This window comes from Odocoileus virginianus, chromosome 6 (genome assembly GCF_023699985.2).
Source record: "Odocoileus virginianus isolate 20LAN1187 ecotype Illinois chromosome 6, Ovbor_1.2, whole genome shotgun sequence".
Taxonomy (NCBI): Eukaryota; Metazoa; Chordata; class Mammalia; order Artiodactyla; family Cervidae; genus Odocoileus; species Odocoileus virginianus.
Genome location: NC_069679.1, coordinates 14,005,817 through 14,032,424, shown reverse-complemented (window position 1 = coordinate 14,032,424; position 26,608 = coordinate 14,005,817). Strand labels below are relative to the sequence as shown.

Here is a 26,608-nt window from a genome sequence, read left to right as displayed (position 1 = left end):
CTTTCTTTCATTGAATTCAGCTGATATCTGGGGTCACCTAGTAGGTACCAAGCAGGCACCATGGGGGGAATATAGATGGGCAAGTGGTACAGAGCTATCCAGAGGCCCCAGGCAAGACTCCAGTACACTGCAGCCTCCCAGGGGAAGCAGCAGTGTCACAGACGTCAGATACAAGCAAGGGGAATGTTAAGGGAGGAAAGGGAAGGAGCCTGAAGCAGGAGAGGCCCTCCTCCACATTCTGACAGCAGGATTCCAAAGATAAGGTTCTCAGATGCTGCTTCCCCCTGGTGGTAACCAGTTGCCCTGCAACTCAGAGACCACGTGATTTCAGGGAAAAGGCCCTCCCTGGAGGAGAACTGAAACTTAGGGTGGGGACTGTAGGAAGGGGCGGAGAGATACAGAAGCTGCCCAGCTGGGAGCTGAGCTGAGCTGAGCTGAGGTCCGCTGAGCCCTGGGACTGCCTGCACAGCAGCTCAGGTAAGATTAACCAAAAATGGGTATCAGCTTGGGCCTCGGTTTGGAAAGCCCTGGCCAGACTGGAGGTGGTGGGTAGGGGCTTCTGCAGACCCCTCTGCTAGATTGAGGAGTAGACAGAAGGCCTGTGAGCCAGGGAGCTAGAAGTTTGGCCTGAGTGAAAGACTGATCAGGGGCCAGTGTCCCAATCCCTACAGGCCAAGGACAGGAGGACCTGCTATGGGGCTGTTTGGGGAAGAAGATTGCCCCATCTCCTGCTTGTTTCCTTGCCTTCTGGCCCTGCCCACTTCCGCTGCAGCTCTGCCCCAGCCCCCAGCTCCCTACCCCACCTGCTCCTGGGGCAAGCACAGAGGAAGTTTGGGGAACATCAAACTTCCTTGGAGTTTGTGAGGGTGGTGGGTGAAGAGGGTTGATGAGACATCTCAGAAGCAGCTACTGTAAACACTGGGGATCTAGACAAGACATCTCACCTGGAGCAGGACACCAGGGGAATTCTCTTCCAAACAGGAGATTCCTGAAAAATATCAAGACCAATGCCTAGGATTTCCCTCCAGACAGCTTGGGATGTTAAAAAGAAAGTATTTTTGATACTTGCTGGTGATGGCAGAAATGAAACAATTCAACCTCAGAATTTTGAGATATGTCTGGAGACAAAATATAAATGGGATCTCCGGGGGCCCTGGCCAGAAGTCAACCCCAAGGGCTGGGGTCTCACTCTTCCCAAAGTGTCAGTTCCCCTGACACTTCTGTTGCTCTTATCCCTAGGATGGCATCAGGCAGGACACGCTGCACCCGAAAGCTCCGGAACTGGGTGGTGGAGCAAGTGGAGAGTGGGCAGTTCCCAGGAGTGTGCTGGGAGGATGCAGCCAAGACCATGTTCCGGATTCCCTGGAAGCACGCAGGCAAGCAGGACTTCCGGGAGGACCAGGATGCTGCCTTCTTCAAGGTGAAAGGCCTGGAAACTGGCCTCTCGGAGGGAGGGATGGAGCACACGCTGGCACTGTCATCCTGTAGGGTGACAAATAAAGGGGAGATTGGAGAGTAGGACTAGCCAAATGCAAGATGAAAAGGCAAAACTCAGCATGGAAACAGCTGAGCATAAACCTAGCACAAGCCCTTCTATGCGAGCGCTCGGGCTGTACATCCATGAAGCCAGCCGGGTCAATGGTCCATTGCCAGCGATCTCTTCACTGCTGCTGTCTTCTAGGCCTGGGCAATATACAAGGGGAAGTACAGGGAGGGGAGCTCGGAAGGCCCTGCCATCTGGAAGACTCGTTTGCGCTGTGCTCTCAACAAAAGTTGTGAATTTGAGGAGGTTCCTGAGATCGGCCATAGGGATGGCGCTGAGCCCTACAAGGTGTACCGGCTGCTACCACCAGGAACTGTCCCCGGTGGGTGTCCCTCTGCCCCACCACTCCTAAAATCAGCAGCCGGGGGTGGAGTGTGGGGGGAAGGATGGAGTTCTGCACCTCCCGGGAGCATGGTGGGCCTCCCTCCAGGCCCCTGTCCTTGGGAAGAAGGTTCCCTGCCCAGTCCTGCCCATCCTTTCACTGCCTCCTGTCTTCCTCCTTCCTTCTGTGCCCACTTAAGGCTCTGACATTTGCCTCCCTCTCAACGTTCCACAGCTCAATCAGGGACCCAGAAATTACCATCAAAGCGACCCCACAGTTCTGCCTCCTCTGAGAAGAAAGAGGAAGAGATTACCGCAAAGAACTGCATACTCAGCCCCTCCTTGCTCCAGGAGCCCCCTCAGAATGTGAGAGCTGGGGAGGGAACCGGATGGGTCTGAGGGCAGAGCTGTGACTGGGGGCGAAGTGGGCCAACCACAGGAACTGTGTCTGCAGGAGATGGTGGAGACCAACGGGGGAGCTGGCCGTGTAGACTTTGGGAGCAGTGGAAGCAGCAGCAGCAGCAGCAGCCCTGAGCCTCAGGAAGGTACCAAGGGTCCTGCCTCTTGCATCATCCTCCACACCATACCCTCTGGCCCTTGGACTCCCCAGTCCACTCTGAATGACCAGTACCTCTGCCTCCCTTCCAGGTAGGGACACAGCTGAGGCTCTTTTCCAGGGAGAATTGCTGTCCCTGGAGCTTCTGCCCCCTCCAGATTCAGGTACTTGGCGTTTCTGACTCGCCCCTGCCCTTGTCCCCCTTCTTTGTCCTAAGGCCATGCATGTGTTATCTAATCTGTCAGGGCTTGCAGCAGGGTCCCTGACCCAGAGGCACTGGTTTCTAGGCAGCATGCCTGCCAGATTCCAGACTCCAGACACAGCTCACTTCTCAAAAATACTCCCTACACATTCTCTTCCCTGGAAATCCACTTTGAGATGTTGATTCTGTGGGTTAAGTAGAGGCCCGGTCTCTGGGACCCTCTTGTAAACTGTAAGACCCTGGGCATTAAGGCCTCAGTGGAAACCTATGTATTAGCTTCTCTCCTGAGTGCTAGGAGCCAGGGAATTCCCATGGTGTAGTGGTAAAGAATCTGCCTGCAATGCAGGAGGCCTGGGTTTGATCCCTGGATTGGGAAGAGGCCCTGCAGAAGAAAATGGCAACCTGCTCCAGTATTCTTGCCTAGAAAATCCCGTGGACAGAGGAGCCTGGAAGGCTACAGTCCATGGGGTTGCAAAGAGTCAGACAACGACTGAGCACACACACAGATAAGGGCTTGGAAAGCATGAGTGGAAGACCCCCCGGCTGCTGAGGGTCGGGGGGTGAGGATAGGAAAGGCAAGGTCTTCTCTGTCCTCAGAAGGCACAGCTGCTGCCCTCGCAGCCTGCCTGGTGCTCACCAGCCCTCCTTTGGTCTGTCTCTGTGAGCTCCACGTTCCTCACCAGCAAAATGAGGATGTTGAGTTTGCAAGGCGTCCCTCTCCATTTCTCCAAAACTTCCTGCCAGTCAGTGGGGCCCCAGGAGGGCACTGGGGCAGCTGGCCTTTCTCTGTCTGCAGACTACTCGCTGCTGCTCACCTTCATCTACAACGGGCGTGTGGTGGGTGAGGCCCAGGTGCAGAGCCTGGACTGCCGCCTCCTGGCTGAGCCCTCAAGCTCCCAGTGCAGCATGGAGCAGGTGATATTTCCCAAACCCGGCCCACGCGAGCCCGCGCAGCGCCTGCTGAGCCAGCTCCAGAGAGGGGTCCTGCTGGCCAGCAACTCCCGGGGCCTCTTTGTGCAGCGCCTCTGCCCCATCCCCATCTCCTGGAACGCGCCCCGGATGCCACCTGGCCCGGGCCCGCACCTGCTGCCCAGCAACGAGTGCGTGGAACTCTTCAGAACCAGCTACTTCTGCAGAGGTGAGGCTGCAACAGCCAAGCACCTGAGCCCCTTCCCCCACCCCCGCTCCCCGCCTCTGGGCCGGCCATCACCCTGCGCTCCCTCTAGTCAATCCCCCAGCACAATCCAGGCCTGGGCCCTGCACTTGTGTGGTGCACATCCCAGGGCTCAGCCCTGGCAGCCCCCCTTCCTGGGCCAAGACCACAGAAGATAAGGCCCAGGTGGAGCCCAGCACCATAATAGCGCATCTCAGGAGCGCCACCACATGGAAGCATACAGTAATTACAAGAAGGTGCACTTTGCACCACACCCCCGTCCCTGCCAGACACACTCGCACAACGACCATCCACACACTTGTGTGAGCTGCGCATGTCACATGTTCTCGGGCTGCCTTCGGGTTCCCCCTCTCCCAACCATGCTGAGAATTCCACTTCCTGCCTCCATTCAGCTCTCAACTGGACCTTGGGACTGGGGCCAGGAATATAGGGGATGCAGAGAGTGAGTGTGGAAGGGAGTGATCAGGCAACCAAGGTGTGGCATGGCTGTGTTAGCAGCCAGGACTGCTGCCAAGCAGACTCTGAGCTCCCCCAGCAGAGAGGTTTCAGGGTGTGTGACGCTCGGCTACCCCTAAAGGGGGCCCCTTTCCCTCTGTCCTCAGGTGAGTAGCAGTTTAGTTCCTAGCACAAGAGAGCAGTCTCACCACCCCTGGCTCCTGCTCTAGCCTTGGTCTCCGAGTGGCCCCATTGCCACCCCTCTTCCTCCCTTATGGGTTCCTCCTTCGTCCCTCCCTGCCTGGGGCCTTCTGTCTTCTCTTTCTTCCAACTCCTGGCCTTTTTTCTCTCAGACTTGGCCAGGTATTTCCAGGGCCTGGGGCCCCCACCCAAGTTTCAGGTGACACTGAATTTCTGGGAGGAGAACCCTGACCCCAGCCACACCTCACAGAGTCTGATTGCGGTGCAGGTGAGTCAGCAGAGCCTGCCTGCACAGGGGAGGTATATTTCAGAGAAGGGCATCCTGGGGAAGAAGCCCCAGGGCATAGCATCCGGCCCTGTGGTGCTCACCGACCCCTCTCCACCTCTCCGCACAGATGGAGCAGGCCTTTGCCCGGCGTATGCTGAAGGAGACCCCAGAGGAGCAAGCGGCCACCCTGTCTCTGCTGCAGAGCCTGCAGGACCCGCTGCCTCCTCTCCTCTCTATCCCGCCAGTCTTCTTTGAGACAGCCTCAGCCTCCTTGCTGTCGACCTGCCTCCCACAGTGACTGTTCTCATTGGTGGTCTGTGATGACTTTGTCCCTCAACTCCTCATGGACACCGATTGGTGGGGAACTCAAGAGTGACTTTTTTTTTTTCAATTTTGAGATATACCCTCTTTCATGTCCGAGGAGCTGAACAGGGCAAGTCCAAATGGTATGAACTCAGTGGGCCTTTCCCTCCGCCCCCAACCCTAAAACCTGGCACTTTATATTTTCGTCTTAGATCTTCACTAAGGATTTAAAATAAAATGTTACTGAAAAAGGACTCCGCATCGGACTCATTGAGAGAAGGCAGCAGGATCACAGGGAGATGATGGAGATGTCACCTGAGAGCGGGGTTCCCAGGCTGTCTTCCTGCTGGTGTCTCTGGGCCCCTCTCCCCTCACCCACCCACAGGTTCTGGCGAGGGAGTTGCCAGGCTCTGTGGGTTCTGGGCCCAGCTCTCTGTATCCTCTGGGCAACCATGACTGGAGGGAGGGTTGGGGTCAGCCACCAAGAAGGGCACTGAGCCACCTTCTCTCATGGCAAAATCCAGTGTCCACAGCCCGTGGCTAGAGGCCTCTGATCCGGCCCAGGGTTGAACTCCTATCTGGAAGTCTCAATGAACAGACCTGAAACCACGAGCTCGAGGCCCTGGGGCCTGGCACAGGAGGACACCAGAGGGACGAGGGGCAGAGCCTCCTGTGCCCACGGCAGATCGTGTCCTGGTGCCTCTTCTCCCAGTGTTTGGGGCACTGCCACCCTAACTGAAAGCTGCTCCCACGCTGGTCTCCTTACTCTGTCTGAGCCCCACGACAGACAACCTAACCTAGACTGCCACGTCAGCCGCACTCTATTTGCGGGGATCCCAGGGGCCCAAATCCACCTCTCTCCCTTACCTCGTGTTTATCTTGCCCCCAAATTGGAAGTTCTTTCCAAGGCCACTGGTCCTCCTACCTCTCTGGACATTCACCTTCACCAAACTAGTTCACCACTTACCCAACTGCCATAGCCTCCGGCTTCCCCCCTTCCCATACAGGACACCAAATGGGCAGAGAAGGAACCTCCCAAACCAGCTCCTTCCTGTCATGTCACTTATATAAGCTTTGAAGGGTTCAGCTACATTGTTAAGTCTAGATAGATGTCTGGCTTCTTGAGGAAGTCCTTACTGTCTCACCTGACACATCAGCGCTGCTCTGGAGCCTTCCTGCCTCCTTGGACCTTCCTTGTCCCTCCTGAGACGGGCACCTGCATAGGCAGTGAGGAAGTCGGGTGCTGAGTGCGCAGGTGCACAGGCCCTTTACTTCCTGTTCCGTCATACCCCACCTCCAACCCATCAGCAGGTTCTAGCATCCCTTTCAGAATCTCTCATAATCTGGCCTCTGCTTTTTCTCCCACACCTCTTCTTTCCGCTTCCTTCCACATCTTTTCTGCTCCCACTCTTGTTCACCTTCAGTCCATTCTCAACACAGAAGAGATCCTCTTAACACATAAATCTCATCATGTCACTCCTCTGCTCAAGGCCCTCCAATAGTTTTCTGTTCACTCAGGGAAGAGCCCAAATCCTTTCCTTGGCCTCCAAGGCGATGTGACTCCTTGCCACCTTTTTAACCTCACCCCTTGCCATTCTTCTCCTTAGTCACTTTGCTCTAGGCTCCTTGAACCCGCCAAACACATTTCTGCCTCAGGACCTCTGCACTTGCTAAGTTGTATTTTTGTTGTTGTTGTTGTTGTTTTGTCTAAAACACTCTTCTTTCAGGTAAGCACATTGACTTGCCCCCTTTTCTTCGGAGAGCTTCCCTGAGCACCTGACTCAAATAGCACCCCTCACTACTCTATTCTCTTATGTGGCCTCATTTTTCTTCATAGCACAGATTATGACCTCATACATTTCTATTTGTTTATTTGATTATCATCACTCCTTCCCTATTCCTTGAGAACAGGGACTTACTTTGTTCATTGCTACACCCCCAGTGCCTGGAGGACTGCCTGATATATGAATATTTGTTAAATGAATGACAAATTACTGTATCCGTTATCTCTTAAACTAGGTTATAAGTGCCTTAAGGGCAGATGCCCCCAACTTTATCATATTTGTGCCCCAGTGTGAACCCTTAGGAACACTGGCAATATATGATCCAAACAATTTGTAAGTATCATGTAGAAACCAGTTTAGCCAAGCACCATGGAAGGATTGAGAACACTGGAATTCAAAAGAGTAGAACTCCCAACCAGGCTGCCACCACAGAGCTGTGTGGTCTGGCAGAAACAGCCTGTATGGGCCTCTGTTTTCTCACCATGAAGACAAGTCTTGGACTAGATTTTGAAATCCCATTCAGCCTTAATATTCAGTGGTGGTAAATTTAGGGTAATTGTACATTCATTTGACAAATATTTGCCAAGTTTCAGGCACTAAAGGAAAAAAACAAGACCCCAATCTTAAGAGCTCCTGGGGGCCGAGTAGCACGGGGGCGGGGTGTGGCCGCCGGAAGCCCGGCCGCTGCCGGGGGGAGCCGCAGGCGCAGGCCCGGGCGCAGCGGGCCCAGGCGGGATGCTGTTCCCAGGGAGCGCCGTTGGCCACCGGTGAGGAAGGTCAAGCACAGAGCTGCCTTCCCGAGCCCCCGGCGCCCCCTATGTACACCCCGGTCTGCTCCAGTGCGGTCGCCGCTTTGCCTACTTCGGTACCGCCCTGTGCTGTCGGGTCCCGGAGCGCCGGGGGCGCAGGGGCTGTGTCCGGCAGGAGAGGAAGCGCCCGGGCTGCGTCCGTGCTTCTGTCCGCGGGGCGAGCGTCTGGCAGGTCCAGGGGTAGCCAAGGATGGCCGCAGGTTCCTATGATCAGTTGTTAAAGCAAGTTGAGGCCCTGAAGATGGAGAACTAGAAGAGCTAGAAGACAAGAGCTAGAAGATAATTCCAGTCATCTTACAAAACTGGAAACTGAGGCATCTAATATGAAGGAAGTACTTAAACAACTGCAAGGAAGTATTGAAGATGAAGCTATGGCTTCTTCTGGACAGATTGATTTATTAGAGCGTCTTAAAGAACTTAACTTGGATAGCAGTAATTTCCCCGGAGTGAAACTACGGTCCAAAATGTCCCTCTGTTCTTACGCAAGCCGAGAAGGATCTGTATCTAGTCGCTCAGGAGAGTGCAGTCCTGTTCCTATGGGTTCATTTCCACGAAGAGGGTTTGTAAATGGAAGCAGAGAAAATACCGGTTATTTAGAAGAACTTGAAAAAGAGAGATCATTGCTTCTTGCTGGCCTTAATAAAGAAGAAAAGGAAAAAGACTGGTATTATGCTCAACTTCAGAATCTCACTAAAAGAATAGCCTTCCTTTAACTGAAAATTTTTCCTTACAAACAGATATGACCAGAAGGCAGTTGGAATACGAGGCAAGGAAAACGAGCACAGGTACCTTAAAGAAAATGAAAAGGAAAAAAAAAAAAAAAGAAAAATAACAAAGAAAACAACAACAACAACAACAACAACAAAAGAAAATGAAAAGGGGAAAAAGCATGTTTGGGAATTCCCTGTCTGTCCATTGGTTTGGACTCAGTGCTGTTACTGCCAGGCCCTGAGTTCAGTCTGTGGTCAGAGAACTAAGATCCCATCCCACAAGCCAAATGGCACGGCCAAAAGAAGAAAAAAAAAAGGTGAAAAGATAAGTTACATATTGGGAGAAGGTATTTATCACCATATTTAAGTGGTATGGAATCAAGAATATGTAATGAATTTCCAAAGATACTTTAAATTATATGATACAATTAATACAGATTTAGTATTTGTAACAGTTGGTGTTTTCATGAAATTATTTTAAAATACCAGGCAGATTTTCTTTGTTTGTTGATAGAAAAACTATGAGAAATTTTACTCTGGTTTATATGAATTTACGTTTTTAGAATGTGAATTTATGGAATACTGTATACATGTTTTTCTATATCTGTTAATGTGTTTGTTTTTAGAGGTTCTTAAGAAATGAGATGTTGATATGAAAATTTCTGTATTAATGTATAAATATGAATAAGTATATTCCAGACAGCTTACTGTAGAACAGATTAACTTGAGTTCTCTCTTCGCCATTTTGTCCAGATATGTGCAGATGTATTCATTTTAATTTTGTTCTGGAATATAGTGTTCTTTTGCTAGTTAATATTCTAAGGAATTTTTAGTCCATATCTTATAAATACAGCAAACATTCATTTATTCTGGAAATATATTAAGGTTAGGGCTAAAAAAATATTGTACACAAAGCAAAAATGGAAATATTTGTAGTACATATGAGGAGTTACTATCCCTAATATACAGGGAGCACCTACAAATCAATTGAAAACAAGACAACCAAAGAGGAAAATAATCAGAAGGTATGAGTAGTCCCATCACAAAAGTACAAGTGGTTAATAAATCATTGTTAAAATATACTTAAACGTCACTAGTCATCAGGGAAAAGTAACATACAATAATGTTGTTTTTTGTTAGTGGTGGTGGTTTCTTGTTTGGTTGGTTAATTTTCTGCCTATCAGACTGGCAAAAGCTTTAAAGTTTAGTGTCATGAAATACTGGTGAGATTTTGAGAGATTGTAATACTAAGCATCATCGTCTGCCTGTTGTAAGAATAAACTGGTACAATCCTGAAGGAAAAAAAAAAAGAGTTCCTGGATTGAAGGAACAAAATAATATAGGGTTGGTTTGGCTCTAATAAGTGTTGAGTTTTTTTTTAATTGAACTACAGTTGATTAACTATTGTTTTAGTTTCAAAAGTACTAAACAAAGTGGTTCATTTATGTACATTTTTTTCAGATTCTTTCCATTATAGATTATTGCAAGACACTGAATATAGTTCTGCTATACAGGAAGTCCTTGTTTCTTTTATATATAGTGGTGTGTATCTGTTAATCCCACAAGCCTAATTCATCCCTTCCTCCCCTTCCCCCTTGGTAACCATAGTTTGTTTTCTATGTCTATGAGTCTATTCCTGTTTTGTAAAGAAGTTCATTTATATTCTTTTTTAGATTCCACATATGAGTGATATCATATAATATTTGTATTTCTCTGACTCCACTTAGATAATTTCTAGGTCCATCCACGTTGCTGCAAAAGGCATTTTCATTCTTTTTTATGGCTGAGTAATATTCCACTGTATATGTGTGTGTGTGTGTATATATATATACCCCACATCTTCATCTGTTGATGGACACTTAGATTGCTTCCATGTCTTGCCTATTGCAAATAATGCTATGAACATTGGGGTATGTGTCTTTTGAAATTAAACTTTTTTTGTCTTTTTTGGAAATATGCTCAGGAGTGGGATTGCTGGATCATATGGTAACTCTATTTTTAGTTTTTCAAGGAATCGCCATACTGTTTTCCAGTATGGCTGCACCAATTTACATTCCCACCAATAATGTAGGAGGGTTCCCTTTACTCTACACCCTTTCTAGCACTTATTATTTGTAGACTTCAGTTATGGCCATTCTGATCAATGTAAGGTGATACTTCACAGTGGTTTTGATTTGCATTTCTCTAATAATGTTGAGCATATTTTCATGTGCCTGTTAGCCATCAGTATATCTTCTTCAGAGAAATGTGTATTTAGATCTTCTGCCCATTTAAAAAATATTTTTAAATTTTTATTTATTTTTGGCTGTGCTGGGTCTTATTGCTGTGAATAGGCTTTCTCTAGTTGCAGTGAGTGGGGAGCTACTCTTTGCAGTGCATGGGCTTCTCATTGCAGTGACTTCTCTTGTTGCGGAGCATGGGTTCTAGGGCTCATCATCTCAGTAGTGGCCCATGGGCTCAGTAGTTGTGGCACATGGGCTTAGTTGCTCCATAGCATGTGGGATCTTTCCAGACCAAGCATGGAACAGTGTACCCTGACCACTGGACCACGGGAGAAGTCCCCTTTTGCCTGTTTTTTTATTGGATTGTTTGTTTTTCTGATACTGAGTTGTATGAGCTGTTCGAATACTTTGGAAATTACGCCTGTGTTGGTCACATCGTTTGCAAATATTTTTTCCCATTCTGTAGGCTTTTTCCCTTTTGTTTATGGTTTCCTTTGCTGTTCAGAAGCTTCTAAGTTCCATTAGGTTCCATTTGTTTATTTGGGGGTTTAGTTTCTTTTGCCTTGGAAGACTGATCTAAGAAAATATTGCTCCAGTTTATGTCTGACAATGTTTTCCCTCTCTTCTCTTCTAGGAGCTTTATGGTGTCATGTCTTATTTAAGTCTTTAAGCCATTTTGAGTTTATTTTTGTGTATGGTGTGAAAAGCTGAGTCAGAGACAGAAGCATGCCCTGGAGTCAAGGCTGGAAAATGCACTCTAGACCAAAGAAATGACCGTGCAAAGGCAGGAGGCATGGGGAAAGGAATATTTTTAACTACAACCATACAATTTATACTACACAAACAGTTGTTTGAAACAAACAGCTTTTGTTATGCTGATAAATATGCCCTACATCCAACAAAACTAAGGTCTCAGCCAGGAGAACATTCACACCTGGGAAACAGTCAGGAGAGGAATGCCTACAACCTAAGATGTTCAAGTTTAGGAAGTGACTTGGCAAGCCCCTCACTGCTTGTTGTGAGATCTTTCTTCCCCATCGACCTGTGGTGGCTCCAAGGCCACCTCACACCCGTTCACCATAGGCCTTAGGGTGGGCACAAAAGCAGACCAACCACTTGCTGCTCGGTAGGATTCGGAAAAAGGGTAAGGTCTAACTGCAAGGCAGGCGCCCTACACAGAGCCTGGCGATTGCCCTTGGCATGACGCAACCTTCTCGGCTAGTTGAAGCACCCTTGTTGCCAGACTCGGTGCTCGGAGTCTCCTCCCCACTCATTGGTCCATGGAGAAGCACCCCCGAGGTACTCCGGGCGAGGATGAGAGCCCATTGGTCCAGACACCTCACAATCCCTCCACCCTCCCCCCACTGCCTGCAGGGTTCGTCCCATTGGTTGCTGCCTGCCTCGGGAGCCCCCTGTTGCCTCGGGCCAGGCAACTTAGCGCCCCTAACGAGCGCCCCCAAGTTGACCCTGTTCCCCATTGGCTGCTCTGGAGACCGCGCCATCTAATGAGGAGCAAAGTGCAAAGCTCCAGAGCACGCGCTCCCCGCGGCGGGATCTAGGCTGCAGGAGCGGGACCCTGCAGCGGCCCGAAGCTGCGCAACAGTCAGCTGCCGGGCCTGTCTGCAGAGAACACCCGTTCTCCTTCGGACCAGGCCTCGGTTGCAGCTCGGACCTTCTTCCTTCACGAATCTTTGCATCTCCAACCTGGAACCCAACCTGCAAGGCTCCCGTAAGTTCGAAGCTCCCACGAGGTGTGCAGACTGGCTCAGGGCTGACGTATATCCAGTCTATGTCTTCATTTACTTATCCCCTTAATCATTTATCCACCCGTACGTAGTTCATCGGTTCCTTTATTTGGCATTCTGGGTCCACCTGCCTCGCCACCTGTCCACATCCTTCTCTCCGACGGTTTGGGGAATTCTGTACCCTGAAGAACTTGGATTGAGATCTGAACGGGAGTGGTGTCGCCGAGGGTGAAACCCTGGAGGGACCATGTTCTATTATCCCAATGTGCTTCAGCGCCACACCGGCTGCTTCGCCACCATCTGGTAAGGGCGGGCCCGGCCAGGGTAGGTGCTCCGGGATGGACAGCCAGGGGTCCCAGCCTGAGGGCTCCCCCTCCAGCGACACCCCTCATTCTTCTTCCAGGCTGGCAGCGACGCGGGGCACCCGGTTGGTGAAGCGCGAATACCTGAAAGTGAATGTGGTGAAGACCTGGTAGGGCCCAGCAAAGAGTGGCCCAGGGCTGGGGTGGGTTAGGGGATGGATTGGGCTGAGCAAGGCTGTAGGTCTCTGGTGCAGCGGTGATGGGATGCGCTGTTCCCCCAGCGAGGAAATCCTCAATTACGTGCTGGTGCGAGTTGAGCCTCCGCTGCCGGGTGCGCCGCGGCCCCGCTTCTCGCTCTACCTCTCGGCACAGCTCCAGATTGGCGTCATCCGGGTCTACTCTCAACAATGCCAGTACCTTGTAGGTAAGGCTGGAAGGCTCGGATGTAGGGCAGTGCTGAGGGCTCCTCCCCTGGGCGGGCACTGTAGCTTGCCCTCCCTGACCACAGAAGACATCCAGCACATCCTGGAGCGCCTGCACCGTGCCCAGCTGCAGATCCGCATTGATATGGTGGAGACTGAGCTGTAAGTGCGTCCCTGGGGCTGGGACCACCCGGTCTTTGGAAGAGAACTTGGCCTCAGTCCTTGACAGCCCACTGTCTCCCTCAGACCCAGCCTGCTGCTGCCTGACCACCTGGCCAGGATGGAGACTCTGGAAGATGCTCCAGACCCCTTTTTTGGGATGATGTCTGTGGATCCCATGCTGCCCGATCCCTTTGATATCCCTCAGGTAGGTCTCCTCCCCCTCGGACACCTCAGACTGATGAGCTGACAGCGCAGAGGGGCATGTTCTTTCTGTGCCAGTCTAACACCAGGGCTGGGGGGCAGGTGGGGGCCTGCTCCAGTTCTGCCCCACAGCCGTCATGGTGGACCTATCCAGACAAGCCTGCTGCACTTACCTATTCAGGACCAACCTAGAGGCAGCTTTTGTCTTCACACCATTCCTAGAGCCAAGGCCCCAATCCAGGCCCTCAGTGTCCCTCGGCACTGCATTTTCCATGTCCTTGTCCATCCACTCCTAACACCCCTACAGCTTAAGGATGTTATTGAAGTGTAGTTGATTTACAATATTGTGCTAGTTTCAGCAGCACAGCATTCTTTGTGCTGACTTTTGCTGGGGTCATACACAAACTTGTCTCCCCACTAGACAATATACTCAAGATCAAGGATCTTTTGTTTCCTCTGTCCCTGATAACACTTGACCCAAGGATGCAGTACTTCTTTCACAAAGTGACCCAGGCTAGATAATTAGGCTGGGGCAGGAATGGGAGGAAGGGGAGCTGGATGGTGAGTGGGTTTACCCTGCATGCTGCTGTTAGTGCCACAGAATTAGGCATAAAGGGGTGTCACTGTTCATTGTCTGAATAAGGTTGTGAAAGTGGGGGAGCAGGGCACTGAAGCTGAATCCGATCTTTTGTTCCCATCCCTTCCCAAAGGTTCGACACCTTTTAGAGGCCGTGACCCCAGAGAAAGTTCCTGAAGAGATCCCTCCTGAAGTCCCTGCAGAGCCTCCAAAGCCAGGTAAGCAGAGACCCTTCTTTCTGGTGAGAGGCAGAGGAACGCCCAAGGGCTGAAGAAATAACTGTTTTTGAGCTTCTTTCAGGAGCAAGGCCTTGGGAGGGGCACTTACAAGATTCTTACGATTGGAATTATCCACATTTTACAGATGAGGAAAGTGAAGCCCATAGTGGTTAAGCAATGTATCCTGGGTCACACTGCCAGTGACTGGCCAGGGCCTGACTAGAACCCAGGTTGGCTTGACTCTAGAGTCTGTTTTTGCCTTACACACATGGGTGTGGAGACTTGAAAAGAAACAGAGGCTTTTAAAAAAAAGAAAAGAAACAGAGGCTTAAAAAAAAAAAAAGAAACAGAGGCTTGTGTGACTTCCCACCCCCTTCAGAAAGGATTCGGGTCACCCCGGAAGCCATCACGATCAAGGAGGCGGAGCCTATACGTATGCTGCGGATTGAGGTGAGCTGTTCCCCTGCACAGAGCCCAAGGCCTGAGTCCTGCGTCTGATGGCCCAGGCCCCCTGTACCTGCTCCTTCTGCCCTTAGAGTCCTACCTTCTTGCCTCCGTTTCTCTACCCCGTCCCCCAATGCCTGACTACCCACAGGCTTCCTCAGCCTGGCCTGGCCTGGTCCTGTGGCACGTCTCAGACAGAAACGGGCACCTCTCCTGACAGGGTGAACGGGAACTCCCAGAAGTCAGCCGCCGAGACTTGGAGCTGCTGATTGCTGAGGAGGATGAAGCCATCTTATTAGAGGAACGTCGGCGAGGTAGGACCCACCTGGCGCTAGACGGTCAGACCCCGGGCACTGGCTGTCTGGGCCGGGCAATGTTCACATCTCTTCTGTGTTCTAAGCTTGATCTTCTCTTCACAGAATTCAAAGAGGAGCCCTGGGCCCCGGAGGCGGAGATCACAGTACCCCTGCCCTCACCTGCAGCTCTTGTAGGGTAAGGCCAGGAGCCCCGGGCCAGGTAGGGGTCAGCGCTGGGAGGGTGTTTTCATCCTCTTGCCCATTTCCCCTCAGGGTGGAGGAGGCAGCAGAGCCACTTCCCAGCCGGGTCCTGGCCCCAGAAGAGCTGAAGCTGGTAGGCTGGGAGCCGGAGGTCCCACTTCCCGGTGAGTACCCACCAAACCAGGGTCCTTCCTGGGAGTCCCGGCACAGCTGCTGCAGGCAACACCCTGTAATCCAACTCGCTGAAGGGAGGACCCTCTAGCTTCTCACCTGGGTGGCTTTGAGGTCAAAGGGTGTGGACCTAGACTGTTGTTGCAGAGGTGACACCCCCGCTGGAGCTGCGTCTGCCACCCGTCCCAGTCAGCCCTGAGGTGAGTGGTGCCCCTCCATACCGCCTCCTCTGCCAGAGCTCCTCACCCATTTTCAGTTTCCTCAAGGCCCCTGCTGGCTTCCACAGGCCTTTGTGCAAATTTGTACAAGGTAGCCTGGTCCACACCCCATTTTATCCAGCCTGCACTTCCCAGATGGAAACCTCATACAGTGGGGGCTGCACCCCGAGTCCCCACTCAAGCCCTTCGTCAGGGCACCTCTAGGGATTGGGAGTGTGGGGCCTATTTACAGTCCACCAGGACCTCAGGAAGGAGAGTAATGGGTAGCCTTGCCCGCACCTCCCCTCCCCATTCAGTTGAGGAGACCCCCAGTCGCCCCACCTCCCAGGGGCCCACCAGCTCGTCGCCGCCGCCGCCAGTTGTTATTCTGGGACGAGGAGACTCAGATCTCCCGGAAGGAATTCCAGGAACAAATGCAAACCAGAGCCCACTGCAGGGAGTGTGTGAGTACACCCGTCTCTGGAGGGATGGAGGGAGACAGGTGCATGCTGGGCCATCTAAACTCCTGGGGGAATCTTGAGAACAGTCCCCAAAACGCATGGCTTGGGGAGCTGCCCACACACCACTTCGTGACCCTGCCTAGCACATCCAAGGGCATCAGTTGAAAATCATTTTAACAATGAGCAGAGCAGGCAGGTGCACGAGCTTGGAAGAGCCGGAAGGCCAGAGGCCCTGGAATGAGGCATTACAGGTAAAGGGCCATGGCTCCTTCCTAACCAGTTTTCTGGCCTTCTCTGCACACAGCCAATGGTGCAGCCTCCTGAGAGGATGATCAGGAGCCCCGCGGAGCTGTTCCGAAACCCGACTTACCGTGAGGAGTGGTGGGAGCTGGTGTAGGGTACCCCCCACACCCCTATTCCTCACACCTCAACCCCCTCCCTGCTGCCCCTCTCTGCAGCTGGCTGGCTACCCCCAGAACTGCTGGCTTTCTGGACCCACTGTGCACAGCCACCTCCAACGGCAGTAAGGCGAAGGCTGCCTGAGGAGCTAGAAGAGGCTGAGAGGGAGGCAGCGGCTGAGGAGGAGAGAAGAAAGGCTGAGACTCCAAGCGATATTGAGGTAGCGGCCCCCTCAGTCCTTCCTGGAGCCCCGTCTGCTCTGAGCTCCCACAGGCCGCCTTCTGCCACATGAGCCAAAGGGCCTGCCTTAGCCCTGCCCCAGGTGTGACGCTTGTGGCCTTAGTTCTCCCTCTTCCCCAGGTCCTGAGGGAGGCTCTGGAGCCCAGTGGGCCCCTCATGGTATCTGCCGGTAAGTACCTGGAGAAGGGGCAGTGAGACCACCACTCTAACCTCTGTCCTGGGAAAGTGGAGCCCCAACTGCTGACAGTCCTTGTCAGTGCATTTAACATAAGGACTCACAGACTGATTATCTTCATTCCCCTCCCTGCCAAGTGCCGTAAACAAGTCACCGCCCGCTGTGGCACCCAGTTGGGCCAGGTGACCCCAAATCCCGACTGTTCCGATGCAAACAGACCCGCTCAGGACACTCCCCTTTCCCTGACAGAGCTCTCCCTAGAAGCAGCTGAGGAGGAGAAGTCCCGCATCAGCCTCGTGCCCCCAGAAGAGCGCTGGTGAGCAGCAGCCGGCCTGCAGCCCTGGCCAGGAGGGGGAAGCAGGAGGATGGGGCTGTCACCGCCACCTCCTCCCCTGCTCTGTCCAACTCGTGTGTTCTTCTAGGCCCTGGGTGGAGGCGGAGCAGCCAGAGGCCCCTGCGCTGCCTGTGGTGCCTGAGCTCCCTGAGGTGCCTGTGGAGCTGCCCGTGGAGCTGCCCCCCGAGCCCGAGCTGCTCTCGCCGGAGGCTGTGCACAGGTACCAGGAAGGACGTTCCTCCGGGGGTGGCCGGGGCTGCGGCCTCACCTGATGGTTCTTGCTTCTTGACCCCAGGGCAGTGGTGCGGGAGCTGCAGGCCAACAGGGAGCCTGACTTCAACAGCCTGGTGCCACCTCTCAGCCCCCGCAGGGTGGCCGCCCGGGTCTTCTACCTGCTCCTGGGTGAGGAACGTGTGTGCCCATGTGGAGGGTGGGGAGCGGACACACGGGCCAGAGGCTGTGGTAGGGACTCCTCTGACCAGCACCCCCCCCCCCCCCCGTTGACCAGTGCTGGCTGCGCAGGAGATCCTTCGTGTCAAACAAGAGGAGCCATATGGGCGCCTCCTGATCCAGCCAGGGCCCCGATTCCACGACACTTAAGAGCCAGTTTACAAAGCTGCCAGGCAACCAACTACATCACACTGTGTCCTTCTGAACGTGTATCTCTGTCCTTCCTGCTGTTAGAGCTACCGTTCAAGCAGAAAATAAACTGCCTTTATTACAGAATGGTGTCACAACTCTGTATTGTCCCACAGCTCCAGCCCTAGGGGACATCCCCATAAGGCAGCAAATAGGGCTGGGACTCCAAGTGGCTATGAGGCCCAGGCCCAGAATCTTTGGTAAGGCTTGAGCTGGAACTGGGCTGAGAGCTGGTCTTGGGCCTGGGCGAGCTCTGTTCTCTCCAGCCCAGCTGCAACCCACAGTCTAGGTGAGGCCCAGGATGGCCTGGAGCTCCTGAGCCTTGTCGCCAGGCAGGGAGCCCAGTGCTGAATGGAAGCTGTCGGTGTGCTGTTTGGCCAAGAACTTGAGGAGAAGCAGCAGCGCCGCCTTGGTGTCTGGGTGGAGAGTGAAGAGGGAGATGTCTGCAGAGGACCGGCCCCCAACCCTAGCTGCCCCAGGCCCTCCGAGCCCTGCTGCTCCCCGCCTCCCCCCAGCCCTACCCACAACTGCCATCCTCACCTGATGGGATCTTGTTCTCGGCCAGGATGAGGCTATAAATACGAAGGAGCTCTGGAGCCACGTCTACAACCTGTGGGAAAAGATGGGCCGACTAAGGGGCAGAAGAACCTCTGGGCCCCAGCACGGGGGTGGGCAGGCGGAGCCCCAGAGAGGCAGTCTCGCACCTGAGCTGTTTGAGCCTGACACTGATTAACAGACATCCCAAACAACTGTGAACCCTGAGGACCCATGAAACAGGGTAGTAGTAATTTTGCAGGGGGAGGGGGGTGGCGGGAGGATGGGATTGTGACCACAGATAACTGAAATCATGGCCTCAAAACCAAAGGGAGCTCACTCAGGAGCTCCACCAACACAGTCTCTGAAGGTGCGAGACAGACGTGATAGACACAGGAGCACTGGGACATGGTTCCAGAGCTAGCCACTTGGTTCAGACAAGTTGTATTCAGAAAGCAGAGCTCTCTGATTAAAATGGGAGGTGGGGTGACCCAGCAGAACCAGGCTTCATGGAGCACAGTCTGAAAGAGCTGTGGTCTAGGAAATCAGTTTATGAAAGCTGGGATTTCTGGCTCAGAACAGAGGGTGGAAACAAAGCCTTCCTGGGGAAAAATGCTACATGGTGAGAGGAAGCCCCTTCTCTCACATTAAAGGCCTGGCTGCCAATCCTGGCAGACTAATGAGAAAGCTGAGAAGAGTAGCTTCAACGGACGCTAACTCTGCCCATCAGTGAGACTAGAGCATCAAGCCCTCTGCAAGGGCCCCAGTGTCGGGGTTACCTGGTCAGGGCTGCTCTGGTACAGGAAGCTGAAGAGATGCCCCATGGTGACCCATTCCTCCAGGTCTTCCTTCAGTGGCAGGGCATGCAGCAGCGGGGCCAGCACCTGGACACACGGAAGACTTTGGCCCCTGGCCCCGCATGCTCCACAGCTCCCTGGCCTTGCCTGGTGCCCCCCAACCTTACCTGGGGCTCTGGTTTCCTCGTGGGACTGGCCATCAGCAGGCGGGCAAGCGCCCCACAGATGTTGTCATGGACACGATCATGGCGTTCTCGCGCCAGGAGGGGCAGCAGGAGCCCCAGCAGTTTGGGGAAGTGTCTGGTCCAAAGTCAAGGAACAGGCACACGGGCAGACCGCTCCCCTCCCTAACCCCAGGGCCATGCTCCCAACCGCATCCAGGCCCCCTCCTGCAAACTGAGGATACTCCTGGGCAGGGCGACCCCCGTGCTCTGCCAGCACTCCCAGTCCAAAGATAGCATTACTTCGTACCTCGGGGTCTGCCTCCCGGGAGGCACTCAACAGCACGGGGAATAGCCGGGACACAAACTGGGCCGACGCAGCACCCAGGCCTTGAATGGACTCCGCCAGTGTTCCCACTGCAAAAGACTTCTCTGCCACTGTGCAGCCCTGCTTCTGGTGAGGGGAGGAGTGCTAGTCAGCCTGGGACGGGGACAGACAGGGGAGGAGGGCACTGGGGCCTGGGAGGAACAGGGCTGGAAGTCAAGAGAACAGCACTCACCGTCTTGCAGAGCAGTAATGGCAGGAAGCCAGCAAAGAAGGGGGCAAAGGCGTCTCCCCCGGCCGCAGCTGCCAGGGCAGGGATGGCCTCACCGGCATGCTCCAGCAACATGGCATCATATTCAGCCTGTGGGGCCAAGTCAGAGGCTGGAGTACCAGGGCCAGCTCTGAGCCTGGGAGCAGCTCCCATAGTGCCAACTGCAGGTGGTCGCCCTGAAGGCTGCCCTTGATTGACAGGACTGGGGGCCCCTCCCAAGCTAGGTTGGTTTGCAGCCCAGCCTTTCCTCCTTCCTGGTTCTCCTAATCCCATCCACTGATCCAAGCCTGCCCCAAATTCCCACTGCCAGGAAGCCTTCCTTGAATCTCCACTGCCTCAGTTGGAGCAGGGTTGGTTGTTCAGAGCCACTAGCAATCTCTGAGCAGCCTCTGTACCCTGAGGCCAAGGCCAAGCGCACTGTCCCGCCTGCCCCATGGAGATGACCTGGTCCCGTTTGCACCCGCAGTGCTCACCTGGTCCTCCTCCTCCTCCTCCTCCTCATCAGTGTCCTGACAGGCTGTCTGCGGGAAAGGGCGCCCAGCTCAGTCTGGGCTCTCCAGCCCTTTCCCGTCTCCATGGGGTGGAAGGAGGGGGATGTCTCTGACCAGCCCCACCCAGGGCCACCTCCTCACCTTCCTTTGCAGCACAGCTTTGAGCGCCTGGCAAAGCTCAGCAAGCCGCCCTGGAGGCTGCAGTGCTAGACCGCCACAGCTGCGCAACATCGCCGTCAGGGCCTCCAGCACGGCCATCACCACCTGGCGCTCTCGCTCCCCGTTCACCGCCAGCAGGTAGGACGGCACCACCCGGGCCAGCGCGGCCTGCAGAGCTGGGGACACAATTGGCTGAAGCCCTGGTCAGGCCCTGCCCCCTCCCCACCCACCCCGTTTCCAGGGGCCCTAGCCTCCTCTTCTCACCAGCAGTGTTGGATTCCGAGGGGCAGCTTTGACAGGCTTTGTGCAGTGCACAGCAGAACTGACCCAGGGCCTCGTGGGCTGCCTTCCGCACGTTCAGGTGAGGGCACTGCAGCATGAGGAGGGGCAGGACGTGCATGCTGTGTGCAGGGCCAACCTGAGCCCTCTGACCCTGCTCACCAGCCCATTGGCCCACTTACCTCCAGCAGCTTGAACACTTCTTCAAAGACAGTCTCCATGTAAGGAAGGAAGGCAACACTGTGGACAGACAAGACAGACACACCACCATAAAGAAGAGGGTCCCAGGAGGGGTTCCCAGTGCTGGGGAAGGGCTAATGCTCACCTGGTATTCACGGAGATCTCCCCCAGGGCAGCACAGGTGTCTTCCTTCTCATCAAAGAAGGCGTTTCCCACACTGTATCTAGAGTAAGGCGGGAAGGCGGCAGCAGTCAGGTGCCAATGAGAGCAGAGCTGTCCCTGGGCCCCTGTCTAAGCCAGGACTCCCTGGCCCAGAAGGGCAGCCCCCTCACCCTGAGATCTCTGAGTCATCCTCTTCTTCGTCATCCTCCTCCATGAGCTCCTCCTCTTCCTCACCACTGCTCTCATCGTCAAAAAGAAGGAATGTGCGGCTTCCATCGTACTGAGGCTGGATGGGGAGGCCCAGCAGGGACTTCAGCTCAGCCGGGCCCTGGAGAGAGCTCCCATCCCAGGGGTGGCCTTCCCCCACTGGCCCACACCCTCCCCGACCTTCCACTCACCACAATGCCCTCGGTGGAACGCAGTGACAGCAGCATGAGTGTGGTGATCTGTGGCAGGTGGGAAGCCAGACTCTCACCCATTAGCCCTGATAAGGCTGCAAACAGGCTGTACCTGGGAAAGGCAGGTGGAGGCTGCATACTCCTGCTTACTGTAGTCAGGCTGGATGGGGGAGCCCGGGGAACCCATGGTCTAGAACGGGAGGTCTGGGGTCTGGGTGGAGGCAGGGTGAGGGCTCACTCACGTGCAGCGCCGCAAGTCAGGGTCGTCTACCTGGTGGCACAGGACCAGCCCCAGCTGGCAGCATTCCTCAGCCAGGGGCCTCATGGGCTCCCCTACTGCTCGTACCAGCACCCCAAGCGTCTCTGCGGAGGCAAGGCCATGGTTAGCACCAGGAGCTACAGGCTAGAGGTGTGCAGGGCCAAGGCTTGGGGAACCAGAGGTAGCTGAGGGGGATTCAGAAACCTCTCCCACCCCTGCGTACAGTGTGAGGGAAGGGAGAAACCTGTGCTGCCCCGGAGCCCATCGCTATGAACATCAGGGGAGAATCGGCCCCTCTCCGGCCCCGGGAAGCTTGCCAGGAGCCCCTCACTCACCCAGGCTCTGGATCCGAACAGGCTGCAGGTCCTCGTGGTTCGTCAACAGGAACTCCCGCAGATGCTCCATGATGGTGGGGAAATAAGGCAGCATGGAGGCCTGGGCAGCCGTGGCTGTGGGTGGAAGGACAGACTCAGAGCCAGCGGGTGAGCCGGGATCACCTACCACAGGCACCATGAGTGAGTGAACGGCGTGAACCCCAGGCGCCCACCTCTGGCCTCTGACTCACCAATGGCTCCCAGGGCGCTCACAGCCAACTCCTTGGACCGGGAGCTGCTGGGGCCCCTCAGAGACTGCAACATACACTCCATAAGCTCCGGAAGGTAGGGCTGCACTTTAGGCCCTGTGGGAAAGGGCACCCCTCCAGCAACCAAACAAGATCCTCATGCCTGCCTCCAGGCCAACCCGCCTTGTGGCCCCACCATGCCTGTCTCCCTACCACACCTGTCCCCACCACAGGCAGTGGTTCACGGAGCTGCATATCCTGCCCTTTCAGCCAAAACCACAGCCCCATCCACTCCCTCACACCCCCAAGTGCCCTCATTACCTAGGTTCTCCACGAAGTTCTCCAGAGCATAGCAGGCCTTGGCCAGGTGATGTGTGTGCCCAGGAGGCACTGACTTTAGATAGGCGAGGAGCAGTGGCATCACCTCCCCAGAATAGCTGCTGATGTGGGGCTGGGGGGAGGAGAAAGGGAGTCTGAGTCAGCTTAGCTGCAGTGCACATGTCTAAGTGCTGAGAGCAGCAGGTATGCAGAAGGACGAGCTGAGGGATGAGCTGGTCCCTGGGACGGGGCAGGGGGTTGGGGGGACAGTGGGAACTCTGGAATGGTGGCTGCCCACTGTGGCCTTGCTGACCTGTAAATTCTCTGAGAACTGGCCCAGAGCAAAGAGCGCGGCATTGCGCACAACCTGCGACGGGTCCTCCAGATTCTTGCACACAATCTGCAGCAGTGGGGGCAGCAGTCTGGATGGGGCAGGACAAGAGGATGGAGTCTGAGGGGCAGGACCTGAGATCCCTGGGCTGAGCCAGGCTGCTCAGCCTGGGAAAACCAAGCTTTCCCCTGGGAAAACCAAGCTTTCTGTCACTAGACGGTAAGCACCAGCCGCCGGGATATGCACATTTATCTGCCAGATCAGGATGTTTGAGAGGAAGGACAGATGCTACTGATGATGAGGCTGAAGCACAAGCGCGGCCCAGGACTGCCGTGGGCGCTGTGGTCCTCCTCACCATGGCCCACCCTCACTCCAAGACAGGGGAACAAACACCTCTGCCTGATGTGGTCGCCGGCTCCATCGGAGAGTACCGCCAATACCAGGAGCCCAGCCTTACGCTGGTATGGGCTCTGGCTCCGCAAGGCCTCTTCCAGCATGGGCATCTAGGGAAGTAGATGGCAGTCTCCTGAGACCCCAGCAAGAGCCGCCACGCCTAGCAGAGCCCAAACATCCTCAGCATCAGGGGGACTAGGCAAACCCGGGGTTAGGATCACTGGAAGGACAGAGCCACACTTACCAGCAGGGGACAGAGCTTCTCAGGAGGCAAATGGAGTGCCAGCATGTCCACGACCTGGAATAGGACAGGAAGACCTAGCTGGACTCCCATCTCTGCCCCGTGACCTTCTCCAACCACCTCACACCCCAGCCACCGGACCCTCCACATTCGTCCCACCTGAACAGCAAAGTGCTTGGGGGTCTCCCCCACCAGCCCAGGATCCAGCCCTTCCTCCTCCACATCCTGGTCCTCAGGATCCAGCTGGCCCGCGGGGGGCTCGGCAGCCATGATGGGGAAAAGCGTCTGCAGCAAGGGTGGCAGGAAGCGATTCTTCAGCAAGGCCTGAAGGGGAAGGATGAAAGGGTGTCCCGAGAATCTGCTCCTGAGATGGGCTCACACTTAAAATTCTAGCCTTCCCGGCTACAAGGGGTCCAGCAGGAGATTCCCAGTTCCCAAGCCAAGAGCTGGGCTGAGTCCAGACCAAATCTGGAACACCTTAGCTATGGTATTTTACATATCCCCAAAAGGACAGCAAGCCCCAAGAGTGAGACAGAGGAGGAAATAGGGGTGGATTGATGTGTGTCAGAAGGCAACTCACCTTGCTCTTGACTTTGACCAAGAAAGTGAGGCAGCAAAGAATACGTACACGTATTGCATCGCCCAGGGCCACGTTTCTAGCCACCTGCCCACAGACCAGCTCAAATCAGAAACAGGCAAGGAAGCTCCCAGCAGAATGAGCAGCAAGGACAGTGCCAACCCTAGGCTCACCTCCAGGCAGAATGTGAGGACTTCTGAGAGGTGCGAGCTGATGATGGGCACCTCTGACTCCAGCAATTCATCCAGGGCCTCCATGGCCTCACAGGCTTTTGCCTGCCAAACAGAGAAGTCACAGGCTTATCATGCTCTTCTTCAGTGGATCAAGCTGAACACTCCTGCAACTCTCACTCCTTCCGACAGAGCTCCCACCCAAATGTCCTTACTTCATCTATAGGAATCAGAGTTTGCACGGCCACGATGAGCTTGGGCACCAACATCCGCGCAAGAGGCTGGAGGACACAAGATGAGATGAATCACAGAAAGCATGACACAGCCTAATCTCCAGCCCCAGAAACTGTCCGCTTCCTCAAAGTCTGGACATAGGAGGAGTCCAGGCACAGCCACCACAGGATCCCCTCTCAACTGTTAGGCAGAACAAAAACCAGGGAAAGAATCTCAAGTAGATCTGTGTCCGCTAGGGGAAGGACACGAAAGCCCAAGGACGGGAACCAAGGAAGATAAGGGCCCACATCTCACCACATCATCAATGCCAAGGTAAGGGGCCATGGTGGTCAGAGTGCGCAGGGAATAGAAGAGGAGCCCAGGAGAGCCCACCTCACCAAGGGTCTCATTCAGAAGTCGGAGAAGCTCCCGGTGGTGGGGTCGGAAGGCCGCGGGTCGGGAGGTCACCACCACACTTAGAAGCAAAAGCCCCATCTGCTCAGGAAGAAGGGGTGAGAGAAAAAAGCTTACAGTCTATCCAGCCTCTGGGTCCCCTCCCCCCACCAACCATGGGACAGTACCTCTCTCTCCAGGATGTGGGGGCTGTGTGTACTGTGCTGAAGAAGCTGCAGGAGTTGAGGCCAGGCCTCCAGGCCTTCTTTTCGGAAAATGGCAGCTGAGAGCTGGGCCAGGCTAAGACTCACAGAATGCCTGCAAACAGGAGAGACTGCCCACCCTCAGTCACCCTCCAACTCCCCTTCTGCACACGATGGCTCTGTCTCCCTAGGGTGGCCAGGAGAGAAACCTCCAGGTGTGCACACATGGTCTCTGCCAAGTTGGGACACAAGATGGCAACTCAGAGAGAAATAGAAGCATGGTGGGGTTGACTCATATTGAATTTCAGTTCCATTCTTCTGACTCGAGTTTGCCAGACCATCACAGCCCACTCTCAAGAACTTTAGTCTTTAATAAATCCTGAGAAAAATTCTTCCTCTCACCCTTGATCTAGAACCAAAGTCCCTGCCTCCCAAGACCCAGCCTATTGTTGAAAAAGGCGGCAGAAAGTGGGAAAAGATCTCAGCCTGGAGCCAGTTAGGACCCCGAGAGGAGGCAGGTAGGCACTTACTCTGTCTCTCTCTGGAGAACCATCAGGACCAAGGACTTGATGCTGAAACACAGGTGGCAGAAGATTGGTACTCAGAAGCCGCCTCAGCCTGGCCCCGCCCCGCCCCTGGCCCAACCCACCTTTCCCGTTGCTCAGCCGCCAGCCGACGCCAGCGGGTGCTTAATCGTCTGCGGGTCAGCACGGCCGCGAACTGGCGGATCTGAGACGAGGAAGCAGATACTTGAGGGACCGAACCGGGACAAGGAAGCAGGCGTTTGGGGGTCCGGGGGAAGGACGAGGAAGCCGGCGTGTGAGGATCGGGGCAGGAAGAAGTTGAGCGTATGGCCGAGGACAGATGCTAGGACTTGACATGTGGCGTACTATTGCTCAGCGGGAAGGGCCAGAAGCCTCACCTGAGGGTCACCCGCTGAGGCCAGCAGGTCGCAGAGCGTGGAGAGGGAGGCGGGGTCCCGAAGAGCGGTCTGGAGCTGTTCGGTGGCCTGGGAAGAGCCTGAGGGTCAGAGTCGGGCCGTTCCCGCAATCCCCTACTCGCCCTGGCCCGGTCCCGCCTGCCCCGTACCCGACGGATGCGCTCGGTGTCCGGCAGCAGCAGCTCCCGCAGGATCTGTTCCAGGCCGGCGGGCTCCATGGCAGCAGCGGAGCCGCTGCTGCGGGACCGGGAGGGGGGAGGGACAGCACGTGGAGGCTCTGAAATCCGCTTCCGGCGGAAAGGGCGTTGCTCCGCGCCACTTCCATCACCAGGGTGATTCAACTCCAGCGGAGCGCTGGAGTTCAGGCTCCGCCACTTCCGTTGGGTCGACCGCCGGCTGAGCCGTGGAAACAGGGCCCTGGTAATGTAAGTTCCCACAGCGGGCGGTTCCCAAGCTCCGCGGAGAATTCCAGTTCCGTGCATTTCGCGGCCGGCACGGCCTCCTAGGGGACATTGCCCTTAACGGCAGGGCATGAGTTC

General features: G+C 54.7%; 3 protein-coding genes, 1 long non-coding RNA gene and 1 pseudogene across 8 annotated transcripts; 3 read left to right on the top strand and 2 right to left on the bottom strand.

Moving 5' to 3' along the window:
- Window positions 1–383: 383 nt before the first annotated feature.
- Window positions 384–5,257, top strand: IRF9 (interferon regulatory factor 9). 2 transcript variants are annotated; one of them, XM_020880949.2, is made up of 9 exons: window positions 384–477; window positions 1,240–1,420; window positions 1,682–1,865; window positions 2,100–2,230; window positions 2,319–2,409; window positions 2,513–2,584; window positions 3,419–3,760; window positions 4,585–4,700; window positions 4,828–5,257. In XM_020880949.2, the coding sequence occupies exons 2-9, from the start codon at window positions 1,241–1,243 to the stop codon at window positions 4,996–4,998; spliced, it is 1,287 nt and encodes a 428-aa protein (XP_020736608.1). In that variant the 5' UTR covers window positions 384–477; window position 1,240; the 3' UTR covers window positions 4,999–5,257. The 2 variants fall into 2 exon arrangements, with proteins under 2 accessions (XP_020736608.1, XP_020736607.2); XM_020880948.2 differs by lacking the exon at window positions 384–477 and having other exon boundaries at window positions 1,239–1,420.
- On the bottom strand, window positions 1,100–6,245 carry LOC139035577 (uncharacterized). Its single transcript, XR_011488183.1, has 2 exons — window positions 6,149–6,245; window positions 1,100–1,482 (listed from the first exon to the last, which is right to left on the bottom strand). It is a non-coding gene; the product is annotated as an uncharacterized lncRNA (long non-coding RNA).
- A 1,541-nt stretch (window positions 6,246–7,786) lies between these two features.
- Window positions 7,787–9,616, top strand: LOC139035576 (adenomatous polyposis coli protein pseudogene; annotated as a pseudogene).
- REC8 (REC8 meiotic recombination protein) lies at window positions 8,534–17,799 on the top strand. Of its 3 annotated transcripts, none has more exons than XM_070468822.1 (21): window positions 8,534–8,623; window positions 11,163–12,257; window positions 12,366–12,576; window positions 12,677–12,745; window positions 12,857–12,999; window positions 13,084–13,159; window positions 13,244–13,364; window positions 14,071–14,155; window positions 14,535–14,605; window positions 14,820–14,913; window positions 15,019–15,091; window positions 15,169–15,260; window positions 15,415–15,467; window positions 15,782–15,928; window positions 16,230–16,296; window positions 16,384–16,544; window positions 16,685–16,733; window positions 16,989–17,055; window positions 17,162–17,293; window positions 17,369–17,475; window positions 17,582–17,799. In XM_070468822.1, the coding sequence occupies exons 3-21, from the start codon at window positions 12,521–12,523 to the stop codon at window positions 17,671–17,673; spliced, it is 1,755 nt and encodes a 584-aa protein (XP_070324923.1). In that variant the 5' UTR covers window positions 8,534–8,623; window positions 11,163–12,257; window positions 12,366–12,520; the 3' UTR covers window positions 17,674–17,799. The 3 variants fall into 3 exon arrangements, with proteins under 3 accessions (XP_070324923.1, XP_070324922.1, XP_070324925.1); XM_070468821.1 differs by having other exon boundaries at window positions 8,570–8,653; XM_070468824.1 differs by lacking the exon at window positions 8,534–8,623 and having other exon boundaries at window positions 10,366–12,257.
- On the bottom strand, window positions 17,766–26,562 carry IPO4 (importin 4). 2 transcript variants are annotated; one of them, XM_070468819.1, is made up of 31 exons: window positions 26,219–26,562; window positions 26,052–26,138; window positions 25,779–25,858; window positions 25,660–25,701; window positions 25,115–25,244; window positions 24,849–25,028; window positions 24,536–24,601; window positions 24,324–24,425; window positions 24,154–24,237; window positions 23,733–23,897; window positions 23,577–23,630; window positions 23,333–23,442; window positions 22,922–23,030; window positions 22,612–22,741; window positions 22,294–22,407; window positions 22,064–22,177; window positions 21,712–21,832; window positions 21,470–21,581; window positions 21,242–21,357; window positions 21,055–21,132; window positions 20,912–20,969; window positions 20,715–20,820; window positions 20,433–20,626; window positions 20,274–20,321; window positions 19,765–19,890; window positions 19,450–19,658; window positions 19,211–19,343; window positions 19,026–19,130; window positions 18,253–18,322; window positions 18,013–18,128; window positions 17,766–17,898 (listed from the first exon to the last, which is right to left on the bottom strand). In XM_070468819.1, exons 1-31 carry the CDS (start codon window positions 26,549–26,551, stop codon window positions 17,767–17,769), a joined length of 3,624 nt encoding a protein of 1,207 aa, XP_070324920.1. In that variant the 5' UTR covers window positions 26,552–26,562; the 3' UTR covers window position 17,766. The 2 variants fall into 2 exon arrangements, with proteins under 2 accessions (XP_070324920.1, XP_020736586.2); XM_020880927.2 differs by having other exon boundaries at window positions 17,800–18,128.
- Window positions 26,563–26,608: the final 46 nt, after the last annotated feature.

Bases quoted from the DNA above. Each gene is read 5' to 3' on its own strand.
- IPO4 (XM_070468819.1), bottom strand. From the start codon at position 26,551: ATGCACGGAACTGGAATTCTCCGCGGAGCTTGGGAACCGCCCGCTGTG. The intron at 20,322-20,432 runs GTGAGGAGGTGG...CCTTTCCCGCAG, and splicing joins AAGCTGTGCTGCAAAGGAAG to ACAGCCTGTCAGGACACTGA. The intron at 17,899-18,012 runs CTGGGCCTCACC...AAGATTCTGGGC, and splicing joins CTCAGGAGCTCCAGGCCATC to CTGGGCCTCATAGCCACTTG.
- IRF9 (XM_020880949.2), top strand. From the start codon at position 1,241: ATGGCATCAGGCAGGACACGCTGCACCCGAAAGCTCCGGAACTGGGTG. The intron at 2,231-2,318 runs GTGAGAGCTGGG...CTGTGTCTGCAG, and splicing joins TCCAGGAGCCCCCTCAGAAT to GAGATGGTGGAGACCAACGG. The intron at 4,701-4,827 runs GTGAGTCAGCAG...CTCTCCGCACAG, and splicing joins AGAGTCTGATTGCGGTGCAG to ATGGAGCAGGCCTTTGCCCG.
- REC8 (XM_070468822.1), top strand. From the start codon at position 12,521: ATGTTCTATTATCCCAATGTGCTTCAGCGCCACACCGGCTGCTTCGCC. The intron at 15,261-15,414 runs GTGAGTACCCAC...CTGTTGTTGCAG, and splicing joins GCCGGAGGTCCCACTTCCCG to AGGTGACACCCCCGCTGGAG. The intron at 16,734-16,988 runs GTAAGTACCTGG...TTTCCCTGACAG, and splicing joins GCCCCTCATGGTATCTGCCG to AGCTCTCCCTAGAAGCAGCT.